The following is an 18,175-nucleotide window of genomic DNA, read 5'->3' on the forward strand; positions in this document are numbered from 1 at the left end:
GATCCAAAAGCACAGGTGTTTTATCTGGGCCAGGGCTCATTTAAAATGGACTGTGGCAAAGTGGAAATCTATTCTGTGGTCGGACGAATCAAAATTTGAAGTTCTTTTTGGAAAACTGGGACACCATGTCATCCAGACTAAAGAGGACAAGGACAACCCAAGTTGTTATCAGTGCTCAGTTCAGAAGCCTGCATAGACAACGTCAGAGGTGTCTTACCTGGGCTCAGGAGAAGAAGAACTGGACTGTTGTCCAGTGGTCCAAAGTCCTCTATCAGATGAGAGCAAGTTTCATTTGGAAACCAAGGTCCTAGAGTCTGGAGGAAGGGTGGAGAAGCTCATAGTCCAAGTTGCTTGAAGTCCAGTGTTAAGTTTCCACAGTCAACAGATTAACAATGGAAATTCTTCTAAAAAAGTATAGTTTGCTTACTTATGAATATCATATTTATTCAGATGTATATGAATAAAGACTGGGTCCACTAGTTGTGATCTGTGTGTGTTTGTGAAACAGAGCTTACGTCTCTGAAGGCTGCAGCACAGATTTACTTTGCTCTCACTTTACACACAGCCAGTCTTTTCTGTATATTTTTCTCTGTGTAAAAATAGCTGGAATTCATTTGTCAGAATGTGTCTTTTTTTCTGAATTCGCCAAACTCATGCTGACGTGTAGATATATTCCACATGAAGGAGGTTTTTGTTGGGCTCTAATCTTGTCATTTGGTCTCCACTCCCAGTTTCACGGCAGACGCCTCTGGGAAAACAAAATCTATCATGAATGCTGTTACATTTCCTCACTTACCCGCTCAGTCGCTCGCTCTCTCGCATGCTGTAAACTGGAGTAGTCTATCATCACAGCTAGACAATAACACAAACATATTTCTGTGCAGTAAAATGCTTAAAGTCTGCCATCTAAGCTCAGAAGCGTAGCCACAGTAATATCAGTGTCAGATCCTCACACTGGCAGCTCACGGTTATGGATGGGAAACCTGTGACTGTTTATTCATCCAATGTTTTCTTTTAGACTGGTCAAAACTTTATGTCAGTTACATAGAGATGTAGAAAGGTCTATTTTAAAGTTGAGAAGTTGACATTGTGGCTAAGTTTATGCAACTGGCAACTGATTGGCTGAGAGACGAGGAGAGAGATAATATATTCATCTGCAGACAACCAATCAGAAATACTCAGAGGGACCATTAGGGAACGTTTAATATGAGAACAGAAACTTCCAGGAACTAGAATTAAATATAATTAGTAAGACTGTCAATCATGTGAAAAACAATCAAATTAATTACATGATATGCTGATTAATAATCACATTTATTTGCATATCATTATTTGCTGAGACAAGCCAAATGATAATGACACAAATTTACTATTGTGACAATTAAATGTCTGAAAATAATAAACATTTGTTTAGTTTCTATACCACTAAATATAAAACTGACCTACATATCAACTAGATTATATATTTTACAATACTTGATTAGTATCGATAAATTAATATATAAAAAATGTAGTGATGCCAAACAATTATAATCACCATTCTTATTTTTTTATGGAATACTCTGTAGTGTTTATTAATAATAATTTATCCGTGCACTTCATAATTTTTTTTTAATTCACGTGCCCTCGTAATCTTTAATTAAAAACAACAACCTTCCCTCCCCCTCAAAATGACTCTTCTACTCTTCAGGTCACAAGCTTGGCGTGAGGGCGGAGCTACTGGCGTGAGGGGTAAAGACTGGGATAAACGACTAGGGGGAAAGCACTGACACCAGTCATGATGGAGTATGTTACCCCTTAACACTGAAAAGATATTAAGATTTAACGACAACGTTACTCTTTTCAATGATACTCTCAATCAATTCTCGAAGGACGAAATCAAGTCCCGCCCTCTCATGTCATTTCACTCGGATGTATACGTCACAGCAGAGAAGAAAAGACAATCACAGCTTCTGTTTCATGGTGACTTTAATCACGATTAATCGCATCCAAAATAAAAGTTCTTGTTCACATAATATATGTGTGTGTGCTGTGTATATCTATTATGTATACATAAATACAGAAATATACACACACATACAGTGTATATTTTAAAAATATTTGCATGTCATTATATGTATACATTTATATCCATGTAATTTATATATAAATAATTTAATATATAAACATGACATATCTTTCTTAAATGTATACATGCATGTGTGTGTGTTCATATATACATAATAAATATACACAGTACACAAATATGTATTACCTAAATGATTTTTTTAATGAATTTTGGATGTGATTAATCGCGATTAATCATTTGACAGCACTAAAAAATTATGTTTTATATTTTTTATCAAATATGAAATATAAACAATTTGTAATATACATATAATATACCTAAACAATAATAGACATATGGTATTTAAAAAAAAATAAATAAATAAATAAATAAATATATATATATATATATATATATATATATATATATATATATATATATATATATATATATATATATTTAAGAATTATGTAGTATAATGTATGTTAAATCTAGGAATGAATAAATATATAAAAATATGTAAATGTTTCATATTTATTAAATATTGTATTTATAATAAAAACACAATGTAAATATATAAAACTTTATTTTTTCATTCTCAAATTAAAATTCTCTAAATCTTGTAGGTACATTTTCTTCAGCTGTAAATAAAAGCATGCTTTGTTTTCTATCATTTCTCCGGTAATATAAACAGTCAGTTCCCTCCTCTCTCTCTCTCTCTCTCTCGCTCTATAGTAAGTAAGTGTGTCTGAAGTATAGGAGAGTGTGTCTCTCTCTCTCACTCACTCACTCACTCACTCACTCACTCAACTGACTGGCCGTCTCCTGAGTGCTGCTGTTTGATGCGGTTTAAGTCTGTGCCCAGTGACAGATCTCTTCCGTCCAGTCCTGTGAGGAGAGTTTCACAGTCCAGTGAGGGATCTGTAGACTGTGAAACAGAGAGCTAGAGGCCGATCTCCCAGCAGTGAGCTCTCAACCTGCCCAGCACCACACTGCTCGCACTGCTTTCATCTTTCCAGTGCATCTCCCCGCACACATCCATGTGTTCAGTACTGGCTGGCCGATACACTGTGATACAGACTAAACGCTCTCATAACTTACTGCTTCGTCCTGCAAAATCAAACATCAGTGAAAGCAAATCAAATGTCATTGATCGTTTTCTGACATCTGAATGAATCGATATGTAGCTATATGGCCGAGAAATATGAGAAACTGAGAGATTTTACCTCCATTTCAATTTCTCTTTTTCCTTAATGATTTCATTAACAATTAATAACCCTTAAATAAATATATATACACATGTACATTTTAAACAACCACATACTGTATAGAAGCTTTTATAAGCTCATTAAATGGCATCAGAAGAAGTTGTGAAGATCCTAATCAGTGAACAGCATGTGCTTCAATTACGTTAATCCTAACGCTGCTTCCTGTACGATAACATTATTTTTAACATTTCACTCCTATGTGTTACAAAGCTAAATTAAAGATATTTTAAATTGAAAACAGTCCAACTTGTACCAGAAAATGCTCTCTCTGAGAGTGACTGTTCCCAAAAAAAAAAAAAAAAAATGCTGTACAGAAGGTCACATAAGACACTCTTTCTTACAGAATGAAGCAGAATACATTTTTTCTCTGTGACCTATTTTTTAAGCTCCAAGATTCGTGCATCCCCACACCACCACCTTTGTAACACAAGCATCATGCATTTTAAGGTCTTGCAGAGATTAGCCTATATAGATAACAGACAAAAGGTGAATTTATATCTATATCTATATCTATCTATATATATATATATATATATATATATATCTATCTATATATATATATATATATATATATATATATATATATATATATATATATTAGGGCTGTCAAATGATTAAAATTTTTAATCAAATTAATCAGAATTTTCAGTGGATTAATCATGATTAATCACTATTTGCAACTACACCTGGATCCTAACCATTTTTTTTCTGAAATGCGTACCAAAGGATAAATAACAGGACACAGATACATAATTTTCATGTATTGATTCATCAATATGTGGTTCTTTTTTTCTGAATTTCAAAAGTTTAACATTTACTTAATCAAATTTACCTGAGCACTATATCAAACCATGCCATTTAACTACAGATAGTGTAAGAGGTTTAGGTGAACCAGTGGTTAAATATAGCCACATATCTATGAAATTATGCATAGAGAACCTCGAAAGAATGAACTCACAAACACAAACATGCGCCCTCTGCACTCTGCTCTGGGCACTCTTGATTTTAGGAGGTGTTCATTTGCTCTGCCACAATACTTTAGAATTGTTATTTTCACGTTCTGAAGGCTTCAAGTGCCAGTAAAACCAAGTAAAAATGCAAATGCTTTTCCAAACAGCTGTAATTTTCGCTGCATTGCATGTAGACGTTCTGCGCATGCGCAGTGTGAAACACAGGACGCTATAACAGGAAGAAGCTCCAGCGTATCAACTACCAAAGTCGTCTCTGTTTATCGAGCTTGGCATGAATGTATTTGAGAGTAACTGGGGTAAAACCTTAAGCTTCTTCTGTGTTTTCGTCGCAGCGCTCGCTGCTGTTTTTTACTATCTTGAGAATTCAGAGATCGACGAGACTTTCCTGACCTAAATAATTTGTCACACTGCGCATGCGTGAAATGCGTTAAAAAATTTGACGTAATTAACGACAAACAACTAATTAACGTCGTTAACGCGCTATATATATACACACACACATACATCACACAACTGGTCAATAGGTTTCGAAATAAAAAAATATTTTTCATTTGAATTTTTCTTGAAAGAAATCACACTGAGGTTGCATTTATTTAATCGTAAAATGTAAAATTGATAAATTAAATTGTAATAATATTTCACAATTTTAAGTAACAGTTTTTCATTTAAATATATATTTAAAATAAGACTTATTTCTGTGATGTAAAGCTGAATTTACACAGGCCATTACTCCAGTTTGATCAAAAATCACAATTGGTGCACAATTATTATTGGTTCACGAATATTAATTATGGTCCTTTTTATTAAATGATTATTGTCTATAGTTTTAAGATGACTTAAATAAATAAATATAATTATATTAATAGTAAATTAAAAAGTAAGGTGTGCTGAAGCTCTTCTGTCCTAGGCAAACGCAGATGAATGTGGTGCATCTACAAGCTGTGCACAGGTCACTGTTGTGTGTGTGGGCTTCCCTGTGATCAAAGAGTGGCAGGCAAATCTGTTTGTCTTTCTCTGGTTTTGTGATAGAAGAGGCTGGTAAGTGAAGAATGAGGAGGCGGAGGAGTGTGTATAAAAGCGAAGAAAACCAGCCACAATACTGGAGTGTTGTTTTTGCATTGTTATGCAGTTGCTAAGGTGTTCGGAGTGTTTTTTAGTATGTTGCTAGGTAACTGCTCACAGGACCCAATCAAATCTGAGGTATTATTTAAGTGAGTATGGGACAAGTAATACAAAAGTGCATTCTAAGCAAACACTACTAATAAACAAAATCGCTGTGCTCTGTTTGATACATTTTTTAGCTACAGTGAGGAACAAGAGGAATCAAAGTAGTGGTGCAAAATCTGAGGAGTGACGTCTCTATAATCGAGTACAAAATGCTGTCAGCGAGGAGCAGGCTGAAGAAGTGTCATCTGAGCGCATTACTGCAGGATAAAATGAAAGACGTCTTCAGTTTTAGAGATACTGATGGTCAGATTACATTCTTCAATTTGCAACATAAGATTAGTCAGGAGAAGCAAATGTGTGCTTGAAGAATAATGGAGTTGTCATCTCTGAGCCATATGTTATGCTCAAACTTGCTGTTGAGTTGCATTCTGAGAGATTCAGTCCTGGTGAAACGTAGTGTTGGTGCACAACAAATTCTCTCAGAACTGCATATCAACGAGATGTGTTTCTGGATGCTGATTGGTCGATGTCATGTTCCAGCTGTGCTACACTACACATTATAATTATGTTCGACAGAAGAAGAAAAAAATCAAAGAATGAACAAATAGAGACTGCTTGACAGAAAATGCTGCTTCTTTATCAATTTCATTTCATTTATTTGAATTCATTTATTTTTGTTTATCCATTTAATATAGTAATATAATTAATATATTATTTTTATTTTATATTTAAATAAATATTTTTTATTGCTTTCAAATCACTTAACTGAGATTACTGTAATTGCATCCGAAATAAATGTATAATAAATATTCATATATATATATATATATATATATATATATATATATATATATATATATATATATATATATATTACGAACATTATATAAACATTAATCAGTAATCGCTCTGATAGCACTGCATATTTTAATAATTATTATTATTATACAAGCAAATGTACATTAGATATATAAAAAAAAAAATATGCACAAACATGAGAACTATTCTGAGAATCTCATTAAAACTTTTTTTATGACATTAACAAGGTTGTTTAATTACCAAGGTATATTATTGTAACTTATTAGGTCTTATTAACTAATAATCCTGCCCAAACGTTATGTTATTTAGTTAACTATTCATAATAATAATAATAATAATAATATATTTTTTATTGAATGTATTTAATATTGAATTATTATTTATACATAACTTATTTTATATTATTGAATAATATTCTTTATAAAATATTATGAATATATATTAATTATATTAGTAAAAATATATTTAATTTAAATATATATAGCAATGTTATTTTTGAATATTTTAAGTTCAGCATTTGGAGAAAAAAAAGTCATTCAGGTTTGGAATGATTAGAGATTAAATATCACATATATTTATTATTTATTAAATTATTATGTAAATAATATATATATTATTTATGTAAATTATTAACATTTTAATGATTTAATATATATTGTATCTTGTATGTTCATATAGTTTAAATTATTATAAATAATATTTAATACAATTTAAAATGTTATATCATCCCATCATCCTCTTCAGTAGCACAAGAATGATAAAAAACACACAGATAAACATCAGTTACACACTTAATGTGCATCCTTTGCTCTTCACTATGACTAAAAAGCCTCCAGCGTCTACCGAGAACCATGAAAGAGAGATAGAAATACATTAAATTTCCATGTGGCTATTTTATACATTTTGATTTCTGGACTCATAGCAGCTGCCCAGGAGGGAACAATTGTTACGGCCACCACAGAGCAATGTCTGTTTTACCACTAATGTTTAAACAAGCTTGGAGACATCACAGCAGTGGCATCAAAGCTGTAGATGTGTGACGTGGGATCCAGAGCAGCTGCGGCCAAACAGCAGCAGGTGAAGGCCAGGACTATTCCCGTTAGGGTTTGAGTTATTTATAAAATATACTTTTTTGAGCCTAAAACAATGACTTGTAAACAACAGAATAGCTGCTTTCAAGACTAGACTTCTAAAGCTTTGTATTGACCACTATGTGCTTCAAAAAAAAAAAAACATGCAAAGCCTTATGGGATGTCTGACATGTACCATTCAGCTAAGGTTTTTTTCTGCCTGTGTCTTCTCTCTATGAAGGACCACTGGTTTTGGAGGGTCAGAGATAATACTGTGATGCCCGGTTACCCCATGCTCATTAACGTCTTCTGGAGAGGTCTGCCACCCAAGATCGACGCCGTCTATGAAAACAGCAAGGGCAAATTTGTGTTCTTCAAAGGTAAGGTGTGTGTGTGTGTGTGTGTGTGTGTGAGAGAGAGAGAGAGAGAGAGAGAGAGTTGAAAATGCAAAAGAGGAAAAGATGAGGCTGATACAAATGAGATAATGAAAAACACACACACACACACACACACACACAAACACAGCAGTTTTCCACACGCTTTTGTTCCTCGACAACTAGATAAATGGTCTCCCGTGTTCAGAGAGCCTAATCAACCTTTTTAGCCCACCGTGCCTGTCATGTTTTTAGCATTATTTATTTGCCTGAACACCGTACATCTCCAGCATCAGATCGGAGAGCAAGAGGAAAGAGGGACGATTGAATCATGGATGCATGGAACAATTATGTTGTTTCCGTCTATCGGTGTGTGATTGTGTACTTTGCACTCTAAACCTCTAACACTAGATTGCTAGATAAAACACAAAGTAAAATAACTATGAATGAATGTGAATAAACTTTTTTTGATGAGAAATGTTTGAAATCACACCAAGCTCATTATGATTGAGCTTATAAACTCATCACATTTGTGATTTTCTTCCCATGGGCTCGTATACAGTGTGTGTGGTCCATGTGGAAGCAAATAAACACTTTTTTTTTTTTTCTCACACTCATTGCCGGTGGAAAGCAGCACAGAGTGAGGATCACTTACACTGACCTCTGAGCAGTTAAGTAGGTCAGAAAGCATAGCCAAATCTGGACGTTTAAATGTGTTGTTCTGGATAACGGTGACCTCCAGCTAACATTTACAATAAAACCATCCTGCAGTTTCACTTTCACAAACACTCGCAGAATGACTGAAAAAACGCACACACACACACACACACACACACACACTAGGTTCCAGGGGTCTGCAGAGATCTCTCTCACACTCGGCCGTGACCCCGCTGAGAGGGCCATGAGAAAGACACAGGTGACGTGACAGGCATTTCCTCCTCCAGAGGAAGAATGACGGACCTGTCCTATTCTGACCCCTCAGACTCCAAACAAACCATGACGGCCCGCTGCGCCCCTGCTCTCCTAAAGCACACTGACATTTTAAATTGAAGGCATTAACAAGTCAGGTCTGAGTAACAGAGGCCTGCTCACGGTAATTAAAGGCAAACAGGCAAGTCAAGACAAGTGCCTGAACTGTGAAATTTAATGTTTGGTTTTGCTGACACAGACATTTCTGGAAATAATCAATGTATCAATTTATCAAGTATCAACCTCAGTGTCAGATTATCAGTGATTTGAGGCAGGTTTCACTGGTAGAAACAGGAAATGTGATTAGGGTTATCTTTACAAAGTTTGTCCATTGAATAAATGTGCATACGGGCGATACTGTATATTATTAATTTATATATATATATATACATATATATATATATATATATATATATATATATTCTTTACTGTATATGTCCATTGTCCATTAAGAACATTAATTAATTCTTATATTTAATAATCATTGCTGCATTATATATAATAATAATTATTATAATATGGAATAAAAATTATACTAAAATGTAAAACTGTATTTATAAAAAAAAAATCTGCTGCCTTTAATTAAAAAAATTAACAAAAATAATTTGAACTCTCTCTCTCTCTCTCTCTCTCTCTCTCTATATATATATATATATATATATATTACAGACACACACACACACATACACATATACACAAACATATATATAGTATTTTGTAATATGTACCATATATAGCTAGAATTATATTTAATAATACTTGAATATTTTATAACATACTTAAGAATGTATGTGTAATTTATAGTAATATGTAAAATATTTAATTTTATTTATAATATTTATAATTTTTTATATTATTGTTTATAATTATTTTACTTTTACATGTTTTATATATTATTATTTATTAATTAAGCTAATACTGCTTTTAAAATAAATGTTTACTGTAATGTTCTCATTATATTATTTTTTTATATTTTTTATTTTATAATGTTCAGTACATGTAAGTATTTATTTTGCTGTTAAATGGCTTAAAATATTTAAATGATTCATAAAGTATGCAACAAAATACAGTATAATCAATCAAGGCATATACTGGTGGAAAAAAAGCGATTGAAATCATCACAATATATAATCAATAAATCAGCAAACCCCTCAGCGGTATGTGGAGCCACACTTGAACAAATCAGCAAGTCATAAAGAATTCATAGACTCCATCATTTACATTTTCCTTCTTTGACTGAGCTGAATGACAGAGCGTTCTCAAAATCGACCCTGGGCTGAATACTGTAATCTCCTGATTTCTCCTTTGTTCTTGTGCTGTTTCTAGGCAAGCAGTTCTGGGTGTTCAAGGACACAATGCTACAGCCTGGTTACCCGCAGGACATCTCAATGTTTGGAAACGGCATGCCAGCACAGAGTATAGAGACAGCCGTCTGGTGGGAGGACGTGGCCAAGACCTACTTCTTCAAAGGAGATAGGTATGTGCACAGCATGCATGTGTGTGTGTGCGCTGGGCCATGTGTGTGTTTTCACTTTCTCTGTTTATCTATATGCAGGTATTGGAGATATAACGAAGACTTGAAAATGATAGATCCTGGTTATCCCAAGTCCATCACTGTATGGAAGGGTGTTCCAGATTCTCCGCAAGGAGCGTTTGTGGACAAAGCTAACGGTAAATTTATTATATATATATGTATATATATATATATATATATATATATATATATATATATATATATATATATATATATACACACAATTGTTTCACAATTTTTTCTTTAGGTTTATTGTTCATTCAGAAAATGAATTATTTTTAAAATCTACGTAAACTGACAAACACTATATTGTAATGTTTGTAATATAATTTACTGTCATTTTTTATTATGTTATCATCCAATCTAGTTTAAGCTCCAAAACCATAAGACTTACTTTCTCCTATTCAGGATGCTTTTGAACTGTAAAAATGACATAGCTTTGTGTGAGGAACCCACCAAAATTAAACATCCCTTCTGCCTTGGCATATTGTGCACAAGTCACATAGACCACTTTTTTGTTGACAAAACATTCATTTTAAGCCATCGAACTCCCAAAAAAAGACCAAAACTTGGTATTTTCAATAGATTTTGTTAGTGATGTGGTGCTCATGCAGGCGACACGAGTTTGAATCCCGCTTGCAACATTTCCGAACCTCATGTCCTCAGCATCTTCCCATAATTTCATGTCGTTTCCCCACTACATTCATAAAAAGAAAAAAAGCAACAATTGCAGAGAAATAATTTGGAACCCAATTTGGAACCAACATAATAAAAAGGGGAAAACCAGCAAAGATTCTAAACATATACAAAACTTAAATAAAGACTCGTTAGCAAACTAATTTAAACTACAAACAGACCATGCAGCATCTAAAACCCTCTTGCATTTGACTCTGTATCTTTTCTGTCCATTATGAAGCAGTGTCATTCTCGTTTACACTGGCCTATTTTCATTCTGCACAAGAGCACAGTTCTGATAGGTTGTGTGTTTCGGGCGAGTGTGAACGTCTCTGGCAGGAGCTCTCGGGGTGGGGACGTCTTGCATGAGTTCAGTCCGTAGCTGCAGGCGCACAGGTCGACAGCCACGCACATGCCATCTGTGCCCAGCCCTGCTGCCAGGTTTGCTCGTGGACGCAGGCGTTCATCTGAGCGTGAAGGGTGGATTGATATTCCAGGGAAATTGTTTGGCTAACCACACTTTGAAAGTGATTGTGGGCTTTCTTTCAGCCCTGTCTCTGCACGTTACCCAAAAGGCCTCTGTGGGCGATACAGAGTCGAGAAAATTGACCCTAATTATGTGTCATCATGCCCAGCCGATCATGGGGAGATGGGAAAGTATAGTTTTTTTTTTTTTTTTCGTTTTTTTTTTCTGCGCTTTAGTCCTGCAAGTATCGATGTTACGACAACCCATGGTCTTACGATAAGCCTTTCAGATCACACTTTCTAGATCACACTGAAACCCTCTTCCAGTCTGGAACATTTTCTTTTCCAAGATGTAGAATCTATGTTCAACACAATTAGTGGAGAGTGACAGGAAATTAGCAGGGAGATGTGAGATCAAGATTAATCTCAGACTGGAACTTGCATCACCCACACGTGCACCATGGCTTAATGTCAACGCTAGTTGGCCTGAACAACCCAACTGGCATTGACAGATCTGATGACACTTTGGACAAACAAATATAATTGTTTGTCACGTTTTTTTTTGGTCATTTAAATAAAACATTTTTAAATGCACTTTTACATATATTTATTATATAGTGTGGTGACCCATACTCAGAATTCGAAGCTGTCCCGTCCCAAGATTCGAACCCACAACCCTAGGGTTAGGAGTCAAATTCTCTAACCACTAGGCCACGACTTCCCCAATGATTAAAAAAATATATATATAATTGTGAAATTTTAAAACAAAAAGCTAAAATACATATTTGTTCATTTTATAATATATTTTATAATATTAGTTAATATTTTTATTAGTTTTAGTATTTTTCTGTTCTCATTTTGATTTTAAATAGTTTTAGTAATTGTGTAGATTTGTCTTTTTTATTAACTTATTTTATATTAACTAATAGGTTAACTAATAGGTCTTAGTAGTTTTTCTGTTCTTATTTTAATTTTAGTTTTAGTATTTTTGCTGTGTGCTTTTGACATTTTTATTAGCTTTTTAAATATGTTTGTATAGTTGTTTATATATATACATTTTTATAGCAGTTTATTTATAGTTATTTTAGTATGTGAAGTTAAACTAAATGAAAATGAGAATGAAAATGAAAAGAAATGTTGCCACAGATATTCATTTTGAGGTTTGTCCATACTTAACAAGACTTACTTGTTAGATGACCACTAAAGTTAACAAAATGTAAAAAAATAGATTGAAACGCACATTTAAAATTAAATATCCAGTTTAAATATGAAAACAACTTACAATGTCTCCTGTGTCGATGCTTTGCAGGTTTCACTTACTTCTACAAGGACAAAGAGTACTGGAAGTTCAACAACCACAGGCTGCGGGTGGAGCCCGGCTACCCTCGCTCCATCCTCAAAGACTTCATGGGATGCGACCTCACGCCCATCGACCCCGACATGCAGCCTACGGAGGACGAGGACGTGGTGATTAAACTGGACAATGAAGCCAGCACGGTCAAAGCCATTGCCATCGTCATTCCCTGCGTCCTGGCGCTCTGCCTGCTGGTGTTGATCTACACCGTCTTTCAGTTCAAGAGGAAGGGGACGCCCCGACACATACTGTACTGCAAACGCTCCATGCAGGAGTGGGTGTGAGTCACACGGCCACAAGACACGGTGGCGTAAACACCCTAAACTTGCGAATTTTGGCTCTCGACCTGCATCTCGCTCAAGGAGAACAGAGGGGGCCTTTGCTTTGATTCCCCCCTCCAGGAGACGAGGGGCGCATTTCCTTCCAAAACTCCCTTCTCTTGTCCCATTGGCCCCAGTGCACCCGCTGTAGGACTTGCGGGATTGCAAGGACCCCATGGTGCATTGCACCGTCCAGTGCCACCATTTGTCATGGAAATGGCTGATTGCTATACCTTTAGGTTTTACAAGTGCACGCCGAAAACATGAAAAAATTAACGAAAATACCGCAGGAGTCGCATTTTCTTTTACTTTGCGAATTTTAGCTTGACTCCGATCTATTTATTTTTCAACTGAAATATTTACGATTCCCTTTAAAGCATCCCAAACCAAATAAAGACTCCAAAGAGGATCTTTTTCTTCTTTTTACGATTTTATTATTATTATTATTATTATTCCCTCCCTGCTCTAAATATTTTGCAGTGATATGTAGTGGGGGAAGTTTTGACTGTTGTGGCAGTCTGTCTCAAAAACAGGGGCCAAAATATTCTGCAATATTTTTAATAGCCTTAATTATGGATTGCGTTGTTGCTTTTGTTTTTCGCTTATTCGTTTGTTTTTGAGCACCGCTTCGTTTGTCCTGTCAGATCGGCAGTGCAGTATTGCTTTGCTCCCTTTGAGATCAATTTGAGACCTCATTTTTGCCAGGGGCCACACTGGAATGGGGCAGGACTCCTTAAACCTCTGCCTAACATATCAGTCAAAACAGAGGGAAGACCAAGCCACTGCAACGACGAATACTTTATCGCGTTTTTTCCGTCTGACGGTAGATTTGCAACGCAAAGGAAGTGCTTGAACCGTTTATCGTGCTTAACGCTCACGTTTGGTCGTGTTTACACAGACAGAGATCTGAGAATTTGTTTCTTCCCTTTTTCCGAAAGGTTGCTGAGACAGAGCATGTCATCTCCTTCGGACTGCCTTGTTTTTAGGTCTGGATGGGATTCGAGAACCTTGTTGTTTAAACCAGAACCACCAGAGCAACTCAGGACAGCGCTTGATTCAAAGTGTATGCAAGCCTTCACATCCAGTCCTGTGTCTTTACTATCAACCGAGAAGAAAATCAAGGATATATCATGTAACGTTTCATCTTTGCTTCTGATCGAAAGTTTCTGCGAATGGATCGGACGTTTTCTTTGTTTTTTTTTTTTTTTTTTTTTTTTACAGAGTCAGAACTTTCGGTTCAGTTCTTGTCTTGCAGTCTGACTCTAGATTTGTCCTTTGCATCGAACGGATGTTTGAACAAAGTTATTTGCTTGCATTAGCATTTCTTTACGATCCTTTTTCTTTCTATATTTTTTTGGTACATTTGAAATCAAATGGTCTCAACCTCAACTTTAAAGTGGTACTTAAAGTGCTAAGCTGTCATCTGGCACGTTTCTTTAGATGCGAGAAAAGAACATACATGATATAAAAAAAAACATAAGCGTGTTTCTGGCAAGCGATGTTTGAATGTGTGTCTGTATTGAAGTTAGATTTTTTTCTTTTTTCCATTTTCATTGTTTTAAGAAAAAAAAATGAAAAAAAAATGGGATATTCTTCAAATTCATGTACTTCATGACTTGGTTTGGGACAAATTGTCCTGACAGACTTAATAAATTAATCAGTATATGATTAAAATGCCTTTTAGCGCTTTGTTCACATTTATGATACACATACAGCATTCAGTCTGGAAAAACATATAAACATCTACTCTTTCAACTAACACAAATACTATGGTAATAGCATAGTATTTTATTTTGGTAATCATTTAGTACCACACAATATCAAGACACTCAAAATACTCAAAACACTATGGTATTACCATGGTACTGCCACAGTACTTTTCTGCCTTTCTTTCACTTCCAAAATGTACCATGCTACAGTACAGGACATTTTATCATAGTAAGGTATTTGAAAATGGTACCATGGTACTATGGTATTTTGGACATTGTACCATGATACTATTATGTTATTTACTATGGTATTTTGCACATTTTAACATGATACATTATGTTATTTACTATGGTATTTTGAATATTTTAACATGATACTATCATGTTATTTACTATGGTATTTTGGACATTTTACCATGGTACAAATACCATGGTGTTCTGAACATGAAACTGGGGTATTATGGTATTTTGGACATTTTGCTGTGACATTTGAACATAATACCATGATACTACTATATGGTATTTTGAACATGGAACCATGGAACTATAAAATCTACTATGGTATTTTACTCATTTTACCATGGTATTGCCATGATATTTTATACATGGTATCATTATACCATACTACTACTATGGTATTTTTAACACCTATCATGGTATTACCATAGTGTTTTTGACTTTTTATCATGGTATTCTGATAATGTAGCACAGTATTAAGGACATGTACCCCATTCTTGGAAATACCATGTAACTACAATGACACATGAGTTCAAATTCCATGATATACCTCAAAAGTACCATAGTATTTCCATCTGATGTACCACATAGAGTACATTTTGTAAGTGTTCTATCCTCTCTCTTTCTCAATGTGTATATGCGTGTATGTGTGCATTCTCATCAGTGCATCTGAACGTTTCCCAGAATCCCAGCCGATCAAACATAAGTCAGTTTGAACAGTTGAGAGGAAACGGCAACCATTAAATAATCCAGAAAACCAAGTATCATAAAGGTGGTGTGTATCCTGTGGTTATATTTAGCTAGTATGATAAGAATCAGAGCATAAAATATGAGACAGAGGTGGGCAGAGGCATTTAGAACTCGCCAAGTGCAAAAGTAAACAGAGACAGCCGCGGCCTCGTGTGCATTCTGATTGGCCGTCGGTGCGCTGGCATGGCGGATGAGGTCAGGTCAGCCATCCAACTGCCATCTATGTTCCAATTCAAATCTAGCTCAGCAAAATGACTGCGGCCATCGTTACTGCAAGCATAACAGCTGAGATGAGAGATTAAAGCTGTAAATGACCCGAATTACTGTCTGTGACTGTTTCTTAAACATGAATCACTCTAAACCAACCAGCAATGTTGATAATAGGGATGTGTGAAACTACATATTTTCAAATTCAAGTACGAGGTGGGTCGACTGAATGACTAGTCAACTAGTTAAGATTAAATATAAGGCCAAAAATATCGGATTGCATGTACACTACTATTCAGAAGTCTTGGGTTGGTAAGACTTCTTTGTGATGGTTATGAAAGAAGACCAAGGCATACAAATACAGTGAAAACTCTAAAATTGTGAAATATTACTACATTTTAAAATAATTGTTTTCTATTTAAGCATGGTAAAACATTTGTGACATTAAGTCTTTATAGTCACTTTTGATCAAATTGATATGGAAGCCAGGATCTGCAACAGAATAAAAAAATATATATATATAAAGGTAATTTATCTGAAAAGTTTGAATTGTGAGATAAAATGTCACAATGACATTAAAAAAATAATCATCTGTGGTGAAATAAAAGAAAGAAAAGTTTGCATGAAAAAAAAGTTTTAATGTAAATTTAGCATTCTGAGAAAAAAAAACTGAATTGAGATTTTATTGAGTGAACTGAGTGAGATTTAAACTCAAAATTGAGAGAGAAAAAAAATGAATTATAAGTTTATATTTCACAATTTAGTCTTTTTTTCTCAAAATTGCAAGAAACAAAGTCCAAGATATGGGATATAATCTAAGTTATAAAAACAGTTGCATTTTTTTTATTATTATATAAAAATAAATAAAACGGACAAACCCCACACTTTTGAATGGTCGTGTACTTACATTTTTATTTAAGTAGTAAAATAATATAGTCATCTGACTACAATTTTCGTAAAAGGGGTGAACTTGTTTTTCGGTGGAATCAGTGGTGGAATAAATGCAATTTAAGACAATTCCTCATAAAGAGCATTTTATGCTGAAAATCTGACATACACTGTAAAAACATACACTGTAAAGCTGCGTCTCTAAATTCATCCAGTTTAAACTGCAAAAAAATACTTAAGAATAAAAAAGAAAAAAAACATCTGCTATTTACATTTTTTTTTTTTTTGGTTGTCTATCTGACTAGCTGATCATAAACGGACGAGCGTGTGCTTATTCATCAAGAAGCGAATCTGTTGTTGTGTGTGAACAGTGAGTCTCTCTCTGAGCGTTTTCTGTCTAGCCGACAGGACTTGTGGTGCTAACTGGACCTACACTGGTGAGCGTCATCCTGTAGATTTTTGGTGCTGTTATTAGTTTAGACATTATGGATTTACACTTGATTTGATGATGGTTTGTGCAGGAGTAATGTATTCACGCTTATGTTGCACTAGTCGTGATGGTGCATGGATTGGTGTTAAAGGCTCATGTATATTTTCTATGTGTTCTGTGAAGGCCTTAAGCTTCAGCTAAGTCAGGTGTCAAAGGTTGTGCCGCCCATTGGCTACATGTTGGTGCTAGACCCTGATTCGTGTTTACAGATTCTGTAACTTTAGCAAAGATGTGGTTTTCTGTTTGCTTTTGCGACATGGTATCATTTATTCTCCAGACTAACTTCTCAGTTCCTCCAAATCATTAGCATCTGTGCTAATCTCAGTCATCTTCATTGTCATGTGCATCGTCTTTCCATCCTGATTATGTTAAACGATTCCAAATGAAGGAAACAAACGAAGTCTGAAAAACGTGTTTATGCTTTTTCATTCTGTCTGTAGCCCTGTATTTGTGATGTATCTGTTGACGATCCATTTCATTGATCAATAAACTCATTTGAACATATTTCCCCTGTGCATCTTTGTGTTCATCTAACCTGTACCATCTTCATGCATTCTCATTTTGACTCCGTTGTGGTTGATTCATTATCATTCTTAGTCCAAACATAACTGCCTCTGGAAAAAAAGAGGCAAATAACAAGTTTTTTGTTAAATACAGTTAACAAAAAAAAAAGAACTTAGAAATAAAATATGAACAAAAAAACTAAATACTATAAAATAGGTATAAAATAAAGAATGTATAAAATAAGTAGAAACCATTTGACCAAATAATTCCATCAAAAATATTCACCAAAAAAGGAAATAAAAAAATTGAACTAAAACAGGTGAACTTTTTTATAACTAAATTTAAATACAAAAATAA

At 34.5% G+C, this 18,175-nt stretch overlaps 2 protein-coding genes across 3 annotated transcripts in view; both read left to right on the forward strand.

Moving 5' to 3' along the window:
- Positions 1-9,109, forward strand: part of cubn (cubilin (intrinsic factor-cobalamin receptor)) — a 226,603-nt gene extending 217,494 nt beyond the window's left edge. Inside the window, exon 67 of the mRNA XM_052596762.1 lies at positions 9,092-9,109. The gene's annotated coding sequence lies outside the window, so the exon portion shown is untranslated. The remainder of the gene's footprint in view (positions 1-9,091) is intronic.
- Positions 1-17,818, forward strand: part of LOC128013644 (matrix metalloproteinase-16-like) — a 58,910-nt gene extending 41,092 nt beyond the window's left edge. For both annotated transcript variants that reach the window (XM_052596764.1, XM_052596763.1), the window contains 4 exons: positions 7,584-7,722; positions 10,012-10,162; positions 10,241-10,356; positions 12,669-17,818. In XM_052596764.1, the coding sequence (XP_052452724.1) occupies positions 7,584-7,722; positions 10,012-10,162; positions 10,241-10,356; positions 12,669-12,997 (735 nt within the window). In that variant the 3' untranslated portion in view covers positions 12,998-17,818. The remainder of the gene's footprint in view (positions 1-7,583; positions 7,723-10,011; positions 10,163-10,240; positions 10,357-12,668) is intronic.
- Positions 17,819-18,175: the final 357 nt, after the last annotated feature.

The sequence above is a fragment of the Carassius gibelio genome, chromosome B24 (assembly GCF_023724105.1).
Source record: "Carassius gibelio isolate Cgi1373 ecotype wild population from Czech Republic chromosome B24, carGib1.2-hapl.c, whole genome shotgun sequence".
In the NCBI taxonomy this organism is placed as follows: domain Eukaryota; kingdom Metazoa; phylum Chordata; class Actinopteri; order Cypriniformes; family Cyprinidae; genus Carassius; species Carassius gibelio.